Genomic DNA, 18009 nt, shown 5'->3' with positions numbered 1-18009 from the left:
GAACATTGTATCACCTCTTCATCTCATGCTTTTGATTTTAATAATTCTGCTGTTTGTGAATCTGACTTGCCTTTTGTTAGTGAAGAATTTCTCCACTATGTTTTTGCTTTGGGAGCATTGCAGCAGGTTACATCACTTAGTAATGAAGTGGGGAAGCTGGAGCCGGTGGTACCAAAGAGTGAATCTGAAAATGATAAAGAAAAGATGCAGAAAAATACTCCGGAGTTGAAGCAATTACCCGAGCATCTTCGCTATGCATTCTTGGGTGATAGTGATACCTTTCCAGTAATTGTTGCTACATCACTTACACCCGAAGAAGAGGAAAAGTTGCTGTGTGTATTGAGGGAGCATAGAACAGCCTTGGGATGGACTATTTCTGACATAAAAGGAATAAGTCCCTCCATTTGCATGCACAAGATTTTAATGGAGGAGCTTTACAAGCCAAAAATTGAGCACCAAAGAAGATTAAATCCAGCAATGAAGGAAGTAGTGAGAGCTGAAATTTTGAAACTCCTTAATGCTGGAATTATATATGCTATTTCAGATAGTTCATGGGTAAGTCCAGTGCAAGTTGTACCAAAGAAGGGTGGAATGACGGTAGTGAAAAATGACAATAATGAGTTCATTCCTACAAGAACGGTCACGGGATGGCGTGTATGCATGGATTACCGCAAGTTGAATAAAGTAACAAGGAAGGATCATTTTCCACTTCCATTCATTGATCAGATGTTGGATCGATTGGCTGGGTACTCCTACTATTGTTTTTTGGATGGTTATTCGGGGTATAATCAGATTGCTATAGCTTCTGAAGATCAGGAGAAGACTACATTCACATGCCCCTATGGGACGTTTGCTTTTAGGAGGATGCCCTTTGGATTGTGCAACGCTCCTGCGACATTTCAACGTTGCATGATGGCTATCTTTTCTGACATGGTGGAAGATATAATGGAAGTATTCATGGATGACTTTTCAGTTTTTGGTACATCTTTTGATCATTGTTTGCATAACTTAGCTCTTGTTTTGCAGAGATGTGAAGATAAAAATCTAGTCATAAACTGGGAGAAGTGTCATTTCATGGTTCAAGAAGGGATCGTGCTGGGCCATAGAGTGTCATCCAAAGGAATTGAGGTGGATCGAGCCAAAATTGCAACCATAGAGAAACTACCACCTCCAAAGAATGTGAAGGGAATCAGAAGTTTTCTGGGACATGCGGGATTTTATAGAAGATTTATCAAGGATTTTTCTAAACTCTCTAAACCTTTATGTAATCTTCTTGAGAAAAATTCTGCATTTGACTTTGATGTTGTTTGTTTGCAGGCCTTTAATGCACTCAAGGAGAAGCTAATTTCAGCACCAATTGTGATTGTGCCTGATTGGAGTCAACCTTTTGAAGTTATGTGCGATGCAAGTGACTTTGCAATTGGAGCAGTGTTGGGACAAAGGCGAGACAAGCTGTTCAGAGCCATCTATTATGCAAGCGGGACATTGAATGAAGCTCAGTTAAACTATACAACAACTAAGAAGGAGATGCTTGCTGTGGTGTTTACTTGTGACAAATTTCGGTCCTACCTCATTGGGACAAAGGTGATAGTGTTCACTGATCATGCAGCACTTCGCTATTTGTTTGGCAAGAAGGATGCTAAGCCTAGGCTAATTCGTTGGATCCTCCTTCTTCAAGAATTTGATTTGGAAATTCGAGACAAGAAGGGAAGTGAAAATTTAGTGGCTGACCATCTCTCTCGGTTAGAGCAAGAGGAAGAAAGACTAGATTCAGTGGTCCAAGAGGCATTCCCTGATGAGCAGTTGTTTGCATATGAGATCAAGCTTCCGTGGTATGCTGATATTGTTAATTATCTAGCTTGTAAGGTTTTACCACCTGATCTTACTTACCATCAACGTAAGAAATTTTTGCATGATGTGAATCACTATCTTTGGGATGAGCCTTTGTTGTTCAAAAGATGCCCTGATCAAATCATTAGAAGATGTGTGCCGGAAGAAGAGATGCAAGACATCCTCCATCATTGTCATTCCTCATCATATGGAGGACACTTTGGAGCCACCCGTACAGCAGCTAAAGTACTTCAAAGTGGGTTCTTTTGGCCTTCCATTTTTCGTGATAGTTACATTTTGGTGAAAACTTGTGACCGGTGCCAACGTATGGGAAATATTTCAAGGCGTCATGAGTTACCATTGAAAGGTATCTTAGAAGTTGAGTTGTTTGATGTTTGGGGAATAGATTTTATGGGGCCTTTTCCTCCTTCTTTTGGTTTTGCTTATATCTTGCTAGCAGTTGACTATGTGTCAAAATGGGTGGAAATAATTGCTACAACAACAAATGATGCAAAGGTAGTGCTCAAATTTCTGCACAAGAACATATTCACAAGATTTGGCACTCCACGAGCTATTATTAGTGATGAAGGGACTCACTTTTGCAACAAGTTATTTGAGAATCTTCTGTCTAAATATGGTGTGAAGCACAAGATAGCACTTACTTACCATCCTCAAACTAATGGTCAAGCTGAAATTTCAAATAGAGAGATCAAGAACATCCTTGAGAAGACGGTCAAAATCAATAGAAAGGATTGGGCGAAGAAGCTTGATGATGCTTTGTGGGCATACCGTACAGCCTTTAAAACACCTATCGGGATGTCTCCATACCGATTAGTGTTTGGAAAGGCATGTCATCTTCCTGTAGAGTTGGAGCATAGAGCTTATTGGGCTGTGAAAAAGTTTAACTTTGATTTGAAGGCAGCAGGTGAAAAGCGACTTCTTAAATTGAATGAGATGGAAGAGTTCCGGAATGATGCATATGAAAATGCAAAGATCTATAAAGAAAGGACGAAGAAGTGGCATGATAAACAGATTCTTAGGCGAGAGTTTGCTCCAGGACAACAAGTTTTACTCTTCAATTCACGACTCAAACTCTTTCCAGGAAAGTTGAAATCAAGATGGACGAGTCCTTATACAATTCATGAGGTTTTCTCTTTTGGAGCAGTAGATTTGAAGGACAAGGCAGGGAATATTTTCAGAGTTAATGGTCAAAGATTGAAGCACTACTATGGAGAGCAAATGGAGAGGAACTATGCATTTATTCCTCTTGGAGATCCTAATTGATGATCATTGAAAAGTTTGGCTGTAGACTTTAAAACAAGCGCTTATGGGAGGCAACCCATAGATCTATCTTTATTTCTTTCATTTATTTTATCATCTTTATTTATTTAAGTTTTAATAAATTGGTTTTTGATGCAGGTTTATTTAGCAAGAATAAAGAGCTGGAAAATTTTTAAACCTCGGAAGGTTCACCATGAAACCAGGGAAGTTCCTTTATTTCTTCAATCATTTTTACTTTTGCATCACAATGAGGACATTGTTTAGTTTAAGTTTGGGGGTGTAAACTCCTATAATCATTTGATCCTCTTGTTTTCTAAGTCTTGGGTTGTTGATGGGTTGTTTGATTCTCTTACCAAGCATGCATTGGAGTAAGATTGAATTCTCTATGACTCTGAAATTTGTGATTGAAGATGGTTTTGAGAAAAATTTTCAAAAATTTCTTTTATGTCAAGTGAAGTTTTGTGGGTACTTTGGTTTAAATCTTTGACCTTGAACACAATTGAGCACATAGTCGTTTTTCTCTTATTCCATTTTGCTTATGAAGAGAAGAAGTTGAATTAATTGAAAGAGGGAGGTTCGATTTTGCTTTGCTCTAGAATCCGTTGATGGGTCCTTGAGGCGAAATCCTAGTCGAGACCAAATATTAGAGAAATGATCTAGGCAGTTCTTTGGCATAACCAAAAAGCTTTCCCAGCCGTCCTAAATGTCATGCCATCATTACATGGCGTGTTTCCATAGTCAACCCCCTTGAGCCTTCATGAGCCTTTATTGATTCTTTAAACTACATAAACCATGCCCGCTCTAAGCCTGAAAAACAATGAATTTACCGTTGATAGTTTGAGAAAATACTTTGGTGGAGAGTTACATTTAAAAGAGAAAATTGGTTTCATGATGAAACGTATTATGTTTGCTCTGTTTGATCAAAGAAAAAGAAGAAGAAGAAAGGAAGTGATTGAAAAAAGAAAAAAAAAAGAGAAAAAGAAAAAGAAAAGAAAAGAAAAGAAAAAGAAGTAGCCAAGCGGAATGTGAATTACCTCAAATTTTGTTAAGGGAAGTGTTGGTATTACATCAGTGATTACAGCAATAATAATGCCACAAGTATGAGCATACTGCCAAGAAAGAGCTATGATTTGAATCATGTGAGTTTCTCTTTTAATGTTCTTTTCACTAAGTATTTTCCCAGTTTGATTTAATTTCCCATATCCAGTTCTTTCTTAACCCTCACCCTGTGGCCTATCATTACAACCTTAATAAAGACCTTTTGATCTTTGATTTTGGTGTTGACTACATTAGTGGAGAGGATTTCTGAAAATTGGACTGATGGGGTTAAGTTTTAGGAGAATTCTTCTGATTTTGGTTGTTCTACTTTTATCTGAGTTTGCAGGTGGTTTGAGGTTAAATTGACTATATCACACACACACTCAAGGTCTTAGCTTTAGGCTGAAGTAAACGCCTAACTCTTGCTTGACAAATTGCAAAATTTTTGATTGATTTTCTTGCTATCTTTGATGTTAAAAGAGTAAGATACTAGAGATGAAATCTAAATTCATAAAAGCTTGGTGAGTGATGATACTTCTCTTTGGGGTCGAGTAGATATTGCCTAAACTATCATTTGTTTTTCTTTTTGTTTGAGGACAAACAAAGTTGTAAGTTTGGGGGTATTTGATGACTTGCAAAATTTCATATTGCAGATTTTACAAGTTCGCTCGAGCGGAGGCTTTTGGCCGCTCGAGCGAATTCAGGCAGATTCAAACGCTCGACTGCCGCTCGACAGGGAGCTCGAGCAGGTTGCTGAAAAATGAAGATCGCTCGAGCGGAGACATTGACCGCTCGAGCGAAATCAGGCAGAGTCGAACGCTCGATGTGCGCTCGATAGGACGCTCGAGCGAAATCAGACAGAATCGAACGCTCGACGCGCGCTCGAGCGAACATCGTATTTTGACAGATTTTAGGTTTTCCGCCGTGGGACCATATAAAAAGCCATTCTTCACTCTAGAGCCGCGGGTTTGGACTGGAGAACACTTCTTGGGAGAGAAAAACACAGTTAGAGGGATTCAATTCATCTGTTTTGGAGACGGAATTCCAATTATTGCACGTACGTTGGAATCATACACGAGCACGGACGAGAGAAAAGCGTTGAATCGTTCCCTTGAGTTTTTGACGACGAGTTGAGGTTGCAAGGAGGATTTTTCAGTGTTTATTTTCTTCTGCCCATCTTCTCAGAACAATTATGGTGAATTCGTTTATTTTGAATTCCAATTCTAGCATGAGCTAAATTTTCTTCTTTCTAGGAAAACGATGTAACTTATTTCCGAACTATGCTTGATTGTCTATGCTAATTTAATGCAATTCTCTCTTTGTTTATCTGATTTATTCTGAATTTATTGCTTCTAATTAACTGGCCATTGATTAGATGATAAGTAATCTTGTGATTTGCTATCGAAAGAGGGAGTCATAGGGTAGATCTTGGATATTTCAGCATAGGTAAGTATAGAGATCGAAAGACTTGTATGAACCTATGTAGTGATTAAATCATTGGTCTTATTGCGTTCTTGATTATTGAATTTGCATACTCTTGTGTGAATTGATAAACTAGAATCACTTCCAATTGACTATCGAAAGAGGCTTTTGGATGAATTAGAGATTTGCTAATAGATAAAAGAGAATTAAATTAAGTTAGTTGGATGAGAAAAGCATAGTGACGAATTAGGTGAAATCGATTTCCTAGAAGTTTTCTTCCCTATTGAATTTGATCTTCAAACATCAGTTTTATTTTCTTTGCTTATTTCTCTTTGAGTTGATCTAATTTTATTTGCAACTACAAAAACTTTAGCGATTCCTCTAGATAAAATTGAGATTAGCATAATTTTGGTATTTGGCAAGATTAAGGTACCAATCCCTGAGGACGATACTCTTCTTATTACTTTACTATAAAACTACTATACTGTGCACTTGCAGTTTTGCACCGGTCAACAAGAGAAACATGGAAGGAACAACAATGACACGAGAATCAAGAAAATTATACGAGGGAAAGAGTAATTACAAAACAAGACACCAACTAGAAAAAATGTATTCAGCCCCTTTAAAGATAACGCTCAATCAAAGCCAAACCACTCAATTTCATATGGCGAAGTATTTCAAATAACTATACCCAAAATCATTTTCTTTCTCCTCTTTTTTTTTTTTTTTTTTTGGATTTTTTTGCCTTTTTTTTTCGAAATTTTTTTTTTCTTTCCTTTCTTTTCTTTTCTTTTCCTTTCTTTTCTTTTCTTTTCCTTTCCTTTTTTTTTCCTTTTCTTTTCTCAACAATTCAACCACAAACAGAAATATTCAATTGTGATAATCAAACAATTGAATTCAAACACATACAAATTAACAAGGAAATATAAGGGAATCAATGAAACCCTAGAACTTTCAAACCCTAGATGGTGCAAATTTTGGCAGCTCTCAAACAAGGAATTTAGCCACCCTATGATGACGAACATGAAATCCAAAAGATAGAATAATTTGGCAGCCCTAGGAAATTCGAATTTCTGTACTTTTTTTTTTTTTGGTGCAATCCTAGAATTAACGATACAATAAATAAAGATAGAATCAGACCTGATTGAAAACCTTGCTCTGATTTTCAAATGATGTGAACCCCAATCGACTCACTTTGGGACCCAACAACAATATTACAAAACCAACCCAAGAAAGCCAAAATCAAGTCTATGGATGGAGAATTTAGACCCGTTGAGATCTCGTTTGAAGAACCTAGATTATATTAAAATCTAGACCCAATAAAATCCTGTCTCAATAACCCAAATTACAAGAAGGAATGCCACAAAGGTTGTGATTTACCTTTGATAAGTTCAAGAGTTCAATTAAGAACAAGAGGAGAAAACTCACTCACAATGAAAATTCAATAAAAAAATGTCTTACCTCCCCAAATGAGGCTACAAGTGATTTAAATAAACAATCCCCAAAACCCTAAAGGAATAGTGTCGCGGGTACTGTAGTGTGAACAGTGCCAAGCTACAGTCACTTCTAAAACCCTAGTTCAAATAAAATAATAACTTTCCAAATATGCCCTTAGCCAAAACAAGGCCTTCCCAAAAATCCTAGTTCATTAAAAATAAGACATGTGTGGGCTGACATCTCCAATCTCACTTATTTTAAACTAATAAAATAAGCTCTTTTAATGAAATACATAAGTCCAAGGCCGTCAATAACAATAGATCCAAATCATGTCTTCCGTAGCGTATCACATAGATGAAAACTGGATCTCTTCCTCTCAAGTCCATCTTGAATGTTGGGCTCTTGCTAAACAAGTCTCAAGTGGATTGCACCCCCATCCATGCATAGCTTCCTTGATCTTCCTAACTCTTGATCTTGTAATTGATCTTTAAGACTTGGTCCGCCTTGGCGCTCATCAAAATGGCCCTTGACATTACCAGAAGTAATGAAGAAATTGAGCCAAGAACTGTCGAAGAATGTCGACGTAGAAATGATTGGTCAAAATGAAAATCAGCTATTGAAGCTGAATTAAACTCACTAACAAAGTGAGAGGTCTTTGGACCAATTGTACAAATACCAAATGGTGTAATGCCTGTTAGATATAAATGGGTATTTATACGTAAGCGTAATGAGAGCAATGAAATTATACAATATAAAGCACAACTTGTTGCACAAGCTTTCCTGCAAAAACTAGGGATTGATTATGAGGAAACATAGTCTCCTATTATGGATGCAATCACATTCAGATTTTTTATTAGTTTGGTAGTTACAAAAAGATTGGATATGCAGTGGATGGATGTAGTCACTACATATTTATATGGATCATCGGATCATGACATATATATGAAAATCCCTGAAGGATATAAAATGCCTGAAACTTATAATCTGAGTACATCCAGAAATATGTATTCTATTAAATTTCAAAAATCTTTATATGGGCTAAAGCAATCTGGACGCATGTGGTATAAACACCTTAGCAAATATCTATTGAAATAAGGATTTGGGAATAATTCAATATGCCTATACATTTTTATTAAGAAATCAGACTCTGGATTTGTTATTATTGCGATTTATGTTGATGATCTAAATATTGTTGGAACTTTTGAAGAGATCAGAAGAACCGTTACATATTTAAAGAATGAATTTGAAATGAAAGACCTTGGCAAAATAAAATTTTGTCTTGGCCTACAGCTCGAGTATTTATAAAATGGAATTCTCATTCATCAGTCAAATTATACAGATAAAGTCTTAAAGTACTTTTACATGGACAAAACTCATCCCCTGACTACTCCAATGGTTGTTTGATCACTCGATGTGTAGAAAGATCCATTTTGTCATTGTGAAAACGATGAAGAAATTCTTGATCTTAAAATACCTTATCTCAGTGCAATTGGAGCCCTAATGTATCTTGCAAATTACACTCGGCCTGATATTGCATTTTTAGTTAATTTACTTGCAAAATATAGTTCTGCACCAATTCAAAAATATTGGAATGGTATTAAACATGTCATTCGACACCTTCGAGGTATGGTTGATATGTGATTATGTTATTAACATGGATCAAATCCACAATTAGTTGGATATGTAGATGCAAGTTATTTTTTATATCCACACAGAGGTAGATCTCAAACTGGATATGTATTTACTTATGAAAATTCTGCTATATCATGGAGATCTGTCAAGCAAACACTATCTGCTACCTCTTCAAATCACTTAGAGATCATTGTAATTCATGAGACGAGTCGAGAATGTATTTGGCTAAGATCAGTGATTCAACATATTCAAGAAAAGTGTAGTCTTCTAGTGATTAATGATAGTCCAACAATTTTATACGAATATAATGTTGCTTGTATTACTCAAATTAGAGGAGGATATATCAAAAGTGATAGAACAAAACATATTTTATCTAAATTCTTTTATACCAATGAACTTCAGGAAAAATGTGAAATTAATATTAAGCAGATACGACAAAGTGATAATCTGATAGATTTATTCACTAAAGCATTACCAACTGCAACATTTAAGAAGAATGTGTAGAATATTGGAATGTGAAGACTTGAATACCTATTATCATGCACTTTTCAGAAGGAGTAAATGTCTTGAGGACTTGTGCTGATTGTATTCTTTTTCATTTGTTAAAGTTTTATCCCACTCAGTTTTCCTTTACAAGATTTTAATGAGACAATCTTAAAGCACTTGGCAGTACACATGAATATTGTACTCTTTTTCTTTCGCCGTTGGTTTTTTTCCCACTGGGTTTTTCCTTGGCAAGATCTTAACGATGCATATTTTTTATGTATGGTCATCCAAAAGGGAGTGTATAAATGTATTTGTACGACTATCTTTAGCCACCATATTTAGCTATCAATTAAGACCATTGAGCCATCAATTAAGACCTATCTTTAGCCATCAATTAAGACTTAAGCTATAGTTAAACTCTTTTATACTCCTATATATATGGATATCATTCACTTGTATATGATCAAGTTTTGCATTGAATAACAATTCTTTTTCTTACAATATCCTCTTTCTCTTATAATATCATTTCTCTTTTAGTTTCATAACATTTGGAATTATGAATTTTTTGGAATGAATCATTTTCTATATTTATAAAACTATATTGAATAAGATCTTAGAATCTTGGAGCTAGTTTGAATTTTCCATAAATTTGGGGGGTCATGTCCCCTTAAGCTAAAAGTGGTTCCATCACTATGTATAGGTCATTGCATACATCAATATGCCCCCAAGATAGAATTCCTACTTCGGACATTGACTAAATACCTTCGTGTGCCTGCTTTGATCTAGATAGTGGTACGATATATATTTAGTCATAACCCTCTTTACGTGGTATGCATTTTTTGGATAATGAAAAATCACATTGACCAATAAGAGATTGCAACATGGCAAGTTAGATAATGAGAGAAAAAATAGAATAATATTTTTTAGTTCTATAATAAAATTTCTGAAAATAAATAATAAATTTGAAATTTTATTTGAATATATATATTTTTATAATAATTTTTGTGTTGATTTATATTTAGATAATGATTAAAAAAAACATTTAAATGGCATATGTTCCAGATGATTTAAAAATATTTAATTTGATTTCGAATAATATTGTTTTAAAAAAAATTAAAAATTTGAAAAAGCCTTTTGTGACTGGTTCTTTAACTGAGAGAAACCTCATAGTATGATGGCACGAAGAAAGAGGTAAATATATCATTGTATTTTTATCTTTGTGTAATAATTATATCTGATTTTTCTAATTGATCTATCCCATTTCATCGAAGTTGTAGAAAAGTAATGTTACTTATATTCATAAAATATGTAAATATTATATATTTATTTAAAAATAAAAGGTAAAATTTATTATTAAAAATTAACTTTTTTTTTATATAAATATTATACTTATTTTTTTTCTAAATAATTATTCGATTGGGTCTGATATATTATTTCTCGTTGCGGAAAGCATCGGCCTTGACTAAGGTGATCAGGGCAGGGTCAATGCTTTAATGGAAGTGGAAAAGAGGATAGCGCTATCCAATGAATGACGGAGAAGGTGCTGCTCCACTGGAAAATGCGGATACAACGAACATATCATTCAAACGAGTCAAAGTCTTAATACACAAGTGGGGTTCCGGTCTTTGAAGTTTCTTCCCTTGTTCACATTGGAAAATTTGCAGATGCGAGATTCCTTGAGTTTTCCTTGATTCGACGTTTGATGTGTGTTTTTACTAAATTTACTGTGCCGTTGTAAGTGTACCTCTCTAAATGATTATTTTTAAAATTAATTTTTTTTTAAATTTTTACTTAATTATTAAGTTATTTATAATATATTAATATATTTTTTATTTTTTAAAAGTCTTAATACACAAGTGGGGTTCCGTTTCTTTGAAGTTTCTTCCCATGTTCACATTGGAAAATTTGCAGATGCGAGATTCCTTGAGTTTTCCTTGATTCGACGTTTGATGTGTGTTTTTACTAAATTTACTGTGCCGTTGTAAGTGTACCTCTCTAAATGATTATTTTTAAAATTAATTTTTTTTAAATTTTTACTTAATTATTAAGTTATTTATAATATATTAATATATTTTTTATTTTTTAAAATATTACAAAGTAAAAAAAAATAAAAAAACGCATTTATACTACGCAGTACGCCCAGCAACAGCCTAGCACTGCTCTTGTTTTTTTACCAATCTTTCTCGAATTTTCATTTTGGAGTGTACATGCATACTAGAAATGTTAAAAATCGCTCCCTCCGAATTTTCTATATAAGGCTCTCTCTCCCTCATAATTTTCTTATAAACAAAAACTCAACCCTCTCTGTCTCTCTCTCACACACACACACTCTCTCCAGTGGCTGATTCAAGTACTCCTGTAAAACAACCAACGGTGCCATCTGAGTCAACTCAAGCCAATCAACCGCTGCAAAACCAGGGCTCCAGCCCCATTTGCTGCCCCAAAACTCACAAGGTAAGGTCTTTGTTCGAATTTAATAACTTTAAAGTTGAAAAAATGTCTATAGAAATATTCATTATATAAAAAATAATAAACATAAAGTCCTATAAAAAAAAAAAAAAAGCCTTTCAAAAAGTATTAAAATGACTATTTTTTAAAAAAAAAAAAAGAGAAAAAAAGGAATAATAATAAATCCTGATATCTAGTTATAACTTAGATATTCGGAATTAAACTCAATTACCCGCCATGGTAAATCTAGCCAGCCACCCGGGTTTTGGCCGGATTTACCCAGGCGGATAATCACCTGGTTTTCAAAACCTGGATACATATCGAGTTATTATTAGTTATTAGGATCTGTATCTAGATATACAATCATATTTTTATTTGTTGATTAGCTCATTGTTGAGACCAAAGTTTAGATTACAAAGTAACTAGAGCCAAAGCAACTCAACCCCTGAAATGACAAAAACAACTCTAATATTTATCCATTTTTCTTTCTACCTCAATACCTTTTCCCTCTTTCTCATCCATGCAAACTCTCAGCTTAGTGCTCAAGAACAAGGAATCCTACTCTTCGTCAAACTCTTCGTCCCTTGTTTGTGGCCTTAGATCACTTGCTCCAATGGCTCTATCATCAGATTATCCTTCTGAGATTATAACATCAATAGAACAGTCTCACCCTTTATTTTCAACTTCAAGGACCTCACAACATTTTATGTTTATAATAATAGTTTCCACTCAACGGAGTTCTCGAGAGCTCTCTACAACTATTCCAAGTGGGAATTTCTAGATCCCTCACAGAATTACTTTTATGGTGCAAAAATTCTTGACCTCTCTACAACTTAGTTTTTAAAGGATTTGTACAAAATCTTTACAACCTCTTGCACAAATCATTTTTCTTATTTTAACTACTCCATTTGACATGCAAACATAATTTATGCTAAATAAGATTTGACAGCTATATTTAAAAACTGAAACTTTCAAATGACTAGAGGATCTAATATACTACAAAATCAAGTTTTTTTTTTTTTTTTTTTTTTTTTTTTTTTTTTTTTTTTTTTTTTTTTTTTTTTTTTTTATGAAAACAAAGATTTGAAGCATGTACCAATAATGTTAAACACTCTCTTATGGGTTGCAAAGTCAATCATGACACAAAAAATAAGAGCGAGATGGATAGTTCTTAACAAACTATCCTCTTGGTTCTAAATTACTAATCTTGTTTTAAAAACGATTGTTTTCTTTAAGAATCCTTTGTTTTGGTTCTTATTTACTTAATAGGGATGCAAAGTTCCAACCCAACATAGCTATATCATCTCAGCAAAGTGTTGGACTAAACTTGCAATTATTGCTCAACGAATTTGCTTTCCAAGGAAAATAAGAAGGTGTTACACTCTTTTAATTTTCCTTGATTGGAAGTTTGAACATCTCACCATTGGGTGTGTTTTTTCTTATCTTTCCTGAATTTTCATGTGTTTATTAGCTCATTGTTGAGATCGAAGTTCAAACCAGAGCTAGAAGCAAAGGAACTCAACCTCATATAATGAAGAGAACAATTTTAATATTTCTCCATTTCTCTATCTGCATCGGTACCTTTTTCCACTTTCTCAGCCATGCAAACTCCCAACTCAGTGCTCAAGAACAAGGAATCCTACTAAACCTGAAAAAACTTTGGGGAAACCCAGAATCTCTCAGACACTGGATTCCAACAAACTCCTCCTCTCATTGTTCCTGGCCTGAGATCACTTGCTCCAACAGCTCAATCATTGGATTATCCTTTCGAGATTATAACATCAATGGAACAGTCGCACCCTTCATCTGCAACCTCAAGAATCTCACAACATTTGATGTTTATAATAACAGTTTCCACTCAAAGGAGTTCCCAAGAGCCCTCTACAACTGTTCCAAGCTAGAAATTCTTGACCTCTCACAGAACTACTTTTATGGTGCAATCCCCGATGATATTCATCGCATGTCTCGGCTTCGAGAGCTGAGCCTCGAAGGCAACAACTTCGATGGTAACATCCCGGCATCTATTGGACAGTTGCAAGAACTGAGAAAACTCATGCTTATCTCTTGTCTGTTTACTGGTTCTTTCCCACAAGAAATTGGAAACCTGTCCAATCTGGAGGAACTAAAATTGGTCGATAATTCCAAGATAGTGTCAACATTCCCTTTGGAGTTTGGAAAGTTGAAGAAACTAAAGTATTTATGGATGGCCAGGACGAATTTGATCGGAGAAATCCCAAACACGATCGGAGAAATGGAAGCTTTGGAATATTTGGATTTGTCAGAAAATAACTTGATGGGGAGGATCCCAGGCAGTTTGTTTATGCCAAAGAATCTAAGGATTGTTTACCTTCACAGAAACAATTTTTCTGGGGAGATTCCTCATGTGGTCAAGGCTTTGAACCTCGATGTCATCGACCTCTCTGAAAATAAATTGACAGGGACAATTCCCGATGATTTTGGAAAACTAAAACATTTGACAAGTCTGGCTTTGTTTCTGAATCAATTATCTGGAAAAATCCCAGATAGCATTGGTCATCTTCCCGGGTTGGTATATCTTGGCTTATTTAACAATAATTTTTCAGGGAGTTTGCCTGCAGAACTAGGGAGGTATTCTATGTTGGAAAAGCTTTGGATTTCAACCAATAGACTTACAGGCCAGTTGCCAGAACACTTGTGTGACAATGGAAAGTTAGTGGAAGTGATAGCTTATGAAAACCAGCTCGTTGGAGAGTTGCCTGAGTCATTTGGAAATTGCAGCAGTTTGGAATTAGTGAAGATATATAGAAATAATTTTTCTGGGAATGTTCCAAGTGGTCTTTGGACATCATCAAATTTGAACATGTTGATGTTAAGTGATAATTCTTTTACAGGCGAGCTTCCTGAGAGATTGGCATGGAATCTTTCACGATTAGAGATGAATAATAATTGCTTTTCTGGTAAAATTCCACAAGGAGTGTCTTCATCGAGGAATTTGTTGGTTCTCATGGCTAGTAATAACCTCTTAAATGGCACGATTCCTCAAGATCTTTCAAGTTTGACAATTCTTTTGCTTGATCAAAACCAACTTTCGGGCTCTCTTCCATTAGCTATTGATTCATGGAAATCATTAAATACACTAAACCTCAGCCGAAATGCAATCTCTGGACAGATTCCAGAGGAACTTGGTTCCTTACAAAGACTTTCTGAATTGGACTTGTCAGAAAACCAGTTGTCTGGCCTAATTCCATCAAAACTTGGCTTCCTAAATCTCACTTCACTCAATTTGTCTTCAAATCATCTGACTGGAAGCATCCCAAGTGAGTTCGAATATAATGAATATGCCCACAGCTTTTTAAACAATCCCGGTCTTTGTGCTAATAGACCATCTCGATCCTTTAACCTAGAGAACTGCAATTCGAGCCAAAAAGGGTCGAGCTTAAATTTTTACGCAACAATTGCTGGGATCATAAGTTTGGTGGTAGCAGTTCTTCGAGGTTTACTTTTTTTATTCTCTCTGATAAGAAAGAACAAATTTCATTTGACATGGAAGCTCGTTTCATCCCAGAAGCTGAGTTTCACAAAATCAGACATTTTGTCAGGATTGATAGCAAATAACCTAATTGGTTATGGTGGATCAGGCCAAGTATATCGTGTTGTTGTTAATCATTCAGGTGATATTGTTGCTGTGAAGAAGATTTGGAATAACAGAAAGCTTGAAGAAAAGCTTGAAAAAGAATTCCTGGCAGAAGTCAAAATACTTAGTTCAATTCGACATGCCAACATAGTGGAGTTGCTTTGTTGTATCTCCAATGATAATTCAAAACTTCTTGTCTACAAGTATTTGGATAACTGGAGCTTGGATCATTGGCTGCATAAGAAGAGTAGAGCAACAATCCCTTCAAGTTCAATCGATCATGTTGTCTTGGATTGGCCTAAAAGGTTGCATATAGCTGTTGGAGCTGCCCAGGGGCTCTCTTATATGCACCACGACTGCTCACCACCCATTGTTCATCGAGATGTGAAGTCAAGCAACATCCTTTTAGATCTCGATTTCAATGCACAAATAGCTGATTTTGGTCTAGCAAAGATATTGATCAATGAGGGAGAACTAGCTACAATGCCAGCCGTGGCTGGCTCTTCTGGATACATAGCTCCAGGTGTGTGACAATATAGATTTCCAAGTTTCCTTTTATTGATGATGTTTTCCTCTTTTTCCATCACCAGAAGTTTGGCTTATCTTGTGTTGTTGAATTAAAATGCAGAGTATGCTGGCACAACAAGAATTAATGAGAAAATCGATGTTTACAGCTTTGGGGTTATCCTTCTAGAACTGACAACCGGAAGGAAAGCCAATGATGGTGATGAACACTCATCCCTAGCCGAATGGGCATTGCGACACATTGAAGATGGAAAACCAATAGATGATGCCTTGGATGAGGAGGTCAAGGAACTCTGTCACTTGAATGAAATGTGTCATGTTTTCAAACTTGGACTCTATTGTACTAGCACACAACCTTCTACCAGGCCATCCATGAAAGTGGTTCTTAAGGTTTTGCTCCAATGCAGCCAACCAATCAGAAATGGTGAGAAAAATTGATTGAGCTGAATTATTGCATTTTTAATGCTTTTGGAACCAATGTATATTAATTCTTTCATTACTTTATCATTGGTTTTATATGGAAAAATGAATAAATCAAAGTTGTGATTTTAATTGATTAAAAGCATGAATTTCTGCTCTAATTTTATCAATTGTTGATTAATATGGTTTATGGTACATATCGCTCGAGCGAAGTTAGGCAGATTCAAACGCTCGACTTCCGCTCGACAGTGGGCTCGAGCGAGTTGCGGGAAAAGAGATCGCTCGAGCGGAGGCATTTGGCTGCTCGAGCGAATTCAGGCAAAGTCGAACGCTCGATGAGCGCTCGACAGGCCGCTCGAGCAAACTTAGGCAGAGTCGAACGCTCGATGAGCGCTCGACAGGCCGCTCGAGCGAACTTCGGCAGAGTCGAACGCTCGATTCTCGCTCGACACTCCGCTCGAGCGAATATCGTATTTTACAGATCATGGTTTATTCAGCCATCAGAGTATATAAATGATTTTTTACATCTTATGGCAGACTTTTGGCCTGGAAAACTTGGTTTTGAGTAGAGAAACACATAGAATTCATTATTTTTCATTGATTTTCATTCAGATTAGGAGAAGATGATTCATACAAGCGATCATTCACTCAACTACACAATTTCCACTGGATCATTCACTCACACTGCAGCAGATTAAAGAACTCCTTGAACAGTCCAATTGCCACTACAGCTCAGCCTCCTCCACGGCTTCGAATCTTCATCTCCATTCAATTGGCTTGATCTTTCCAATTCCCTACTTGCTATTTCATTTTAGTTTTGAGTTTCTGAATTATTTTAGAGAATTTTGATTTGGACGTTTGATTAATTTATTTGTTATTCATTTAATTCATGTTATTTATTTTTATCGTTTCGTTAAACTTTCATTTTAATAGTGATTACAATTACGGTGGTTTAATTTGAGAATTTGCGATTTGAATATAATGATGAACCCTAGAACATTGATTTTGGGGCTTTTTAATTTTCAGTGCATGTTTTGTCAATTACTTCCTAATTTAGTTTAATTCTTAATTTAGTTTTATTAATTTCTGAGTTTAATCTATTAGTCCTTTACATTCCAATTCGACAATCAAAATCTAAAAACATGAATCTAGTCCATGACTAGTGTCCTCTCCCATCCTTTGCACATACCATCATTTTATTTTCTCTTTGTGAAGTTTTTCACCTTTTTTCAACGAGTTGATTTTTAAGTAAACTTTCCCTGAGGAGACGATCTAGGAATTTATTCCTAATTATTACACGACATCCTCCTGCACTTGGGATAGCTTTAGTGCTACTCATTTTTGAGTGAGTCAAGAATGCAACAATTGAGATGTTTTTCCCTTCATAAGGAATTCAAAGCTAAATGAGGATGCTCAACATTGTTCAAGACTAATAAAGGACTAGATCCTCTATGGTTACTAAAAAGAATTCAATGGTGAAGTTATTACCTTTAAGATTGTGTTTGGTAAGTGAAGTTGTCTCAGACTTGATTTGAATAGAGAGCCAAATCAGGACTCAGACTATTTCACTACTATTTACAAACTATTTGTTACTTTTTCACTATTATTCGTTACTTTTTTACTTTAAAGCAATTGTTGAGATTTCAAGAACCTTTAACGTATTGTATAGGATAGCATATTGTATGATTGTAACGCCCGTCCTTGTAGTGAAACTTTTAGAAAATGATTTTAAGAAAGAGACAGGAATTACCATTTGTTTTAAAGCTTGTCCATTACTTACCCAAGATACAAAAGACTCCATGTTAAAAAATCAAACAAGCTTCTTAAATTAAGGAGAGTTACAATGGAAAACATTAAACTTTAAAGTTAAAAGTCCT

General features: G+C 35.4%; 1 protein-coding gene across 3 annotated transcripts; it reads left to right on the top strand.

The window, feature by feature from the left end:
- Nucleotides 1-11397: 11397 nt before the first annotated feature.
- Nucleotides 11398-16984, top strand: LOC122308526 (receptor-like protein kinase HSL1). 3 transcript variants are annotated; one of them, XM_043121895.1, is made up of 5 exons: nt 11398-11580; nt 12844-12947; nt 13046-15710; nt 15816-16136; nt 16745-16984. In XM_043121895.1, the coding sequence occupies exons 3-5, from the start codon at nt 13106-13108 to the stop codon at nt 16747-16749; spliced, it is 2931 nt and encodes a 976-aa protein (XP_042977829.1). In that variant the 5' UTR covers nt 11398-11580; nt 12844-12947; nt 13046-13105; the 3' UTR covers nt 16750-16984. The 3 variants fall into 3 exon arrangements, with proteins under 3 accessions (XP_042977829.1, XP_042977827.1, XP_042977828.1); XM_043121893.1 differs by lacking the exon at nt 12844-12947; XM_043121894.1 differs by having other exon boundaries at nt 12844-15710.
- The last annotated feature ends 1025 nt before the right edge of the window (nt 16985-18009 follow it).

This window comes from Carya illinoinensis, chromosome 4 (assembly GCF_018687715.1).
Source record: "Carya illinoinensis cultivar Pawnee chromosome 4, C.illinoinensisPawnee_v1, whole genome shotgun sequence".
In the NCBI taxonomy this organism is placed as follows: Eukaryota; Viridiplantae; Streptophyta; class Magnoliopsida; order Fagales; family Juglandaceae; genus Carya; species Carya illinoinensis.
Note: the sequence above shows the minus strand (reverse complement) of the source record. Positions and strands in the feature narration are given on the sequence as shown.

Excerpts from the sequence above, each read along its gene's own strand:
- LOC122308526 (XM_043121893.1), top strand. The coding sequence starts at position 13,106 with ATGAAGAGAACAATTTTAATATTTCTCCATTTCTCTATCTGCATCGGT. Across the intron at positions 15,711-15,815 it reads TTCTGGATACATAGCTCCAG|AGTATGCTGGCACAACAAGA; the intron begins GTGTGTGACAAT and ends ATTAAAATGCAG.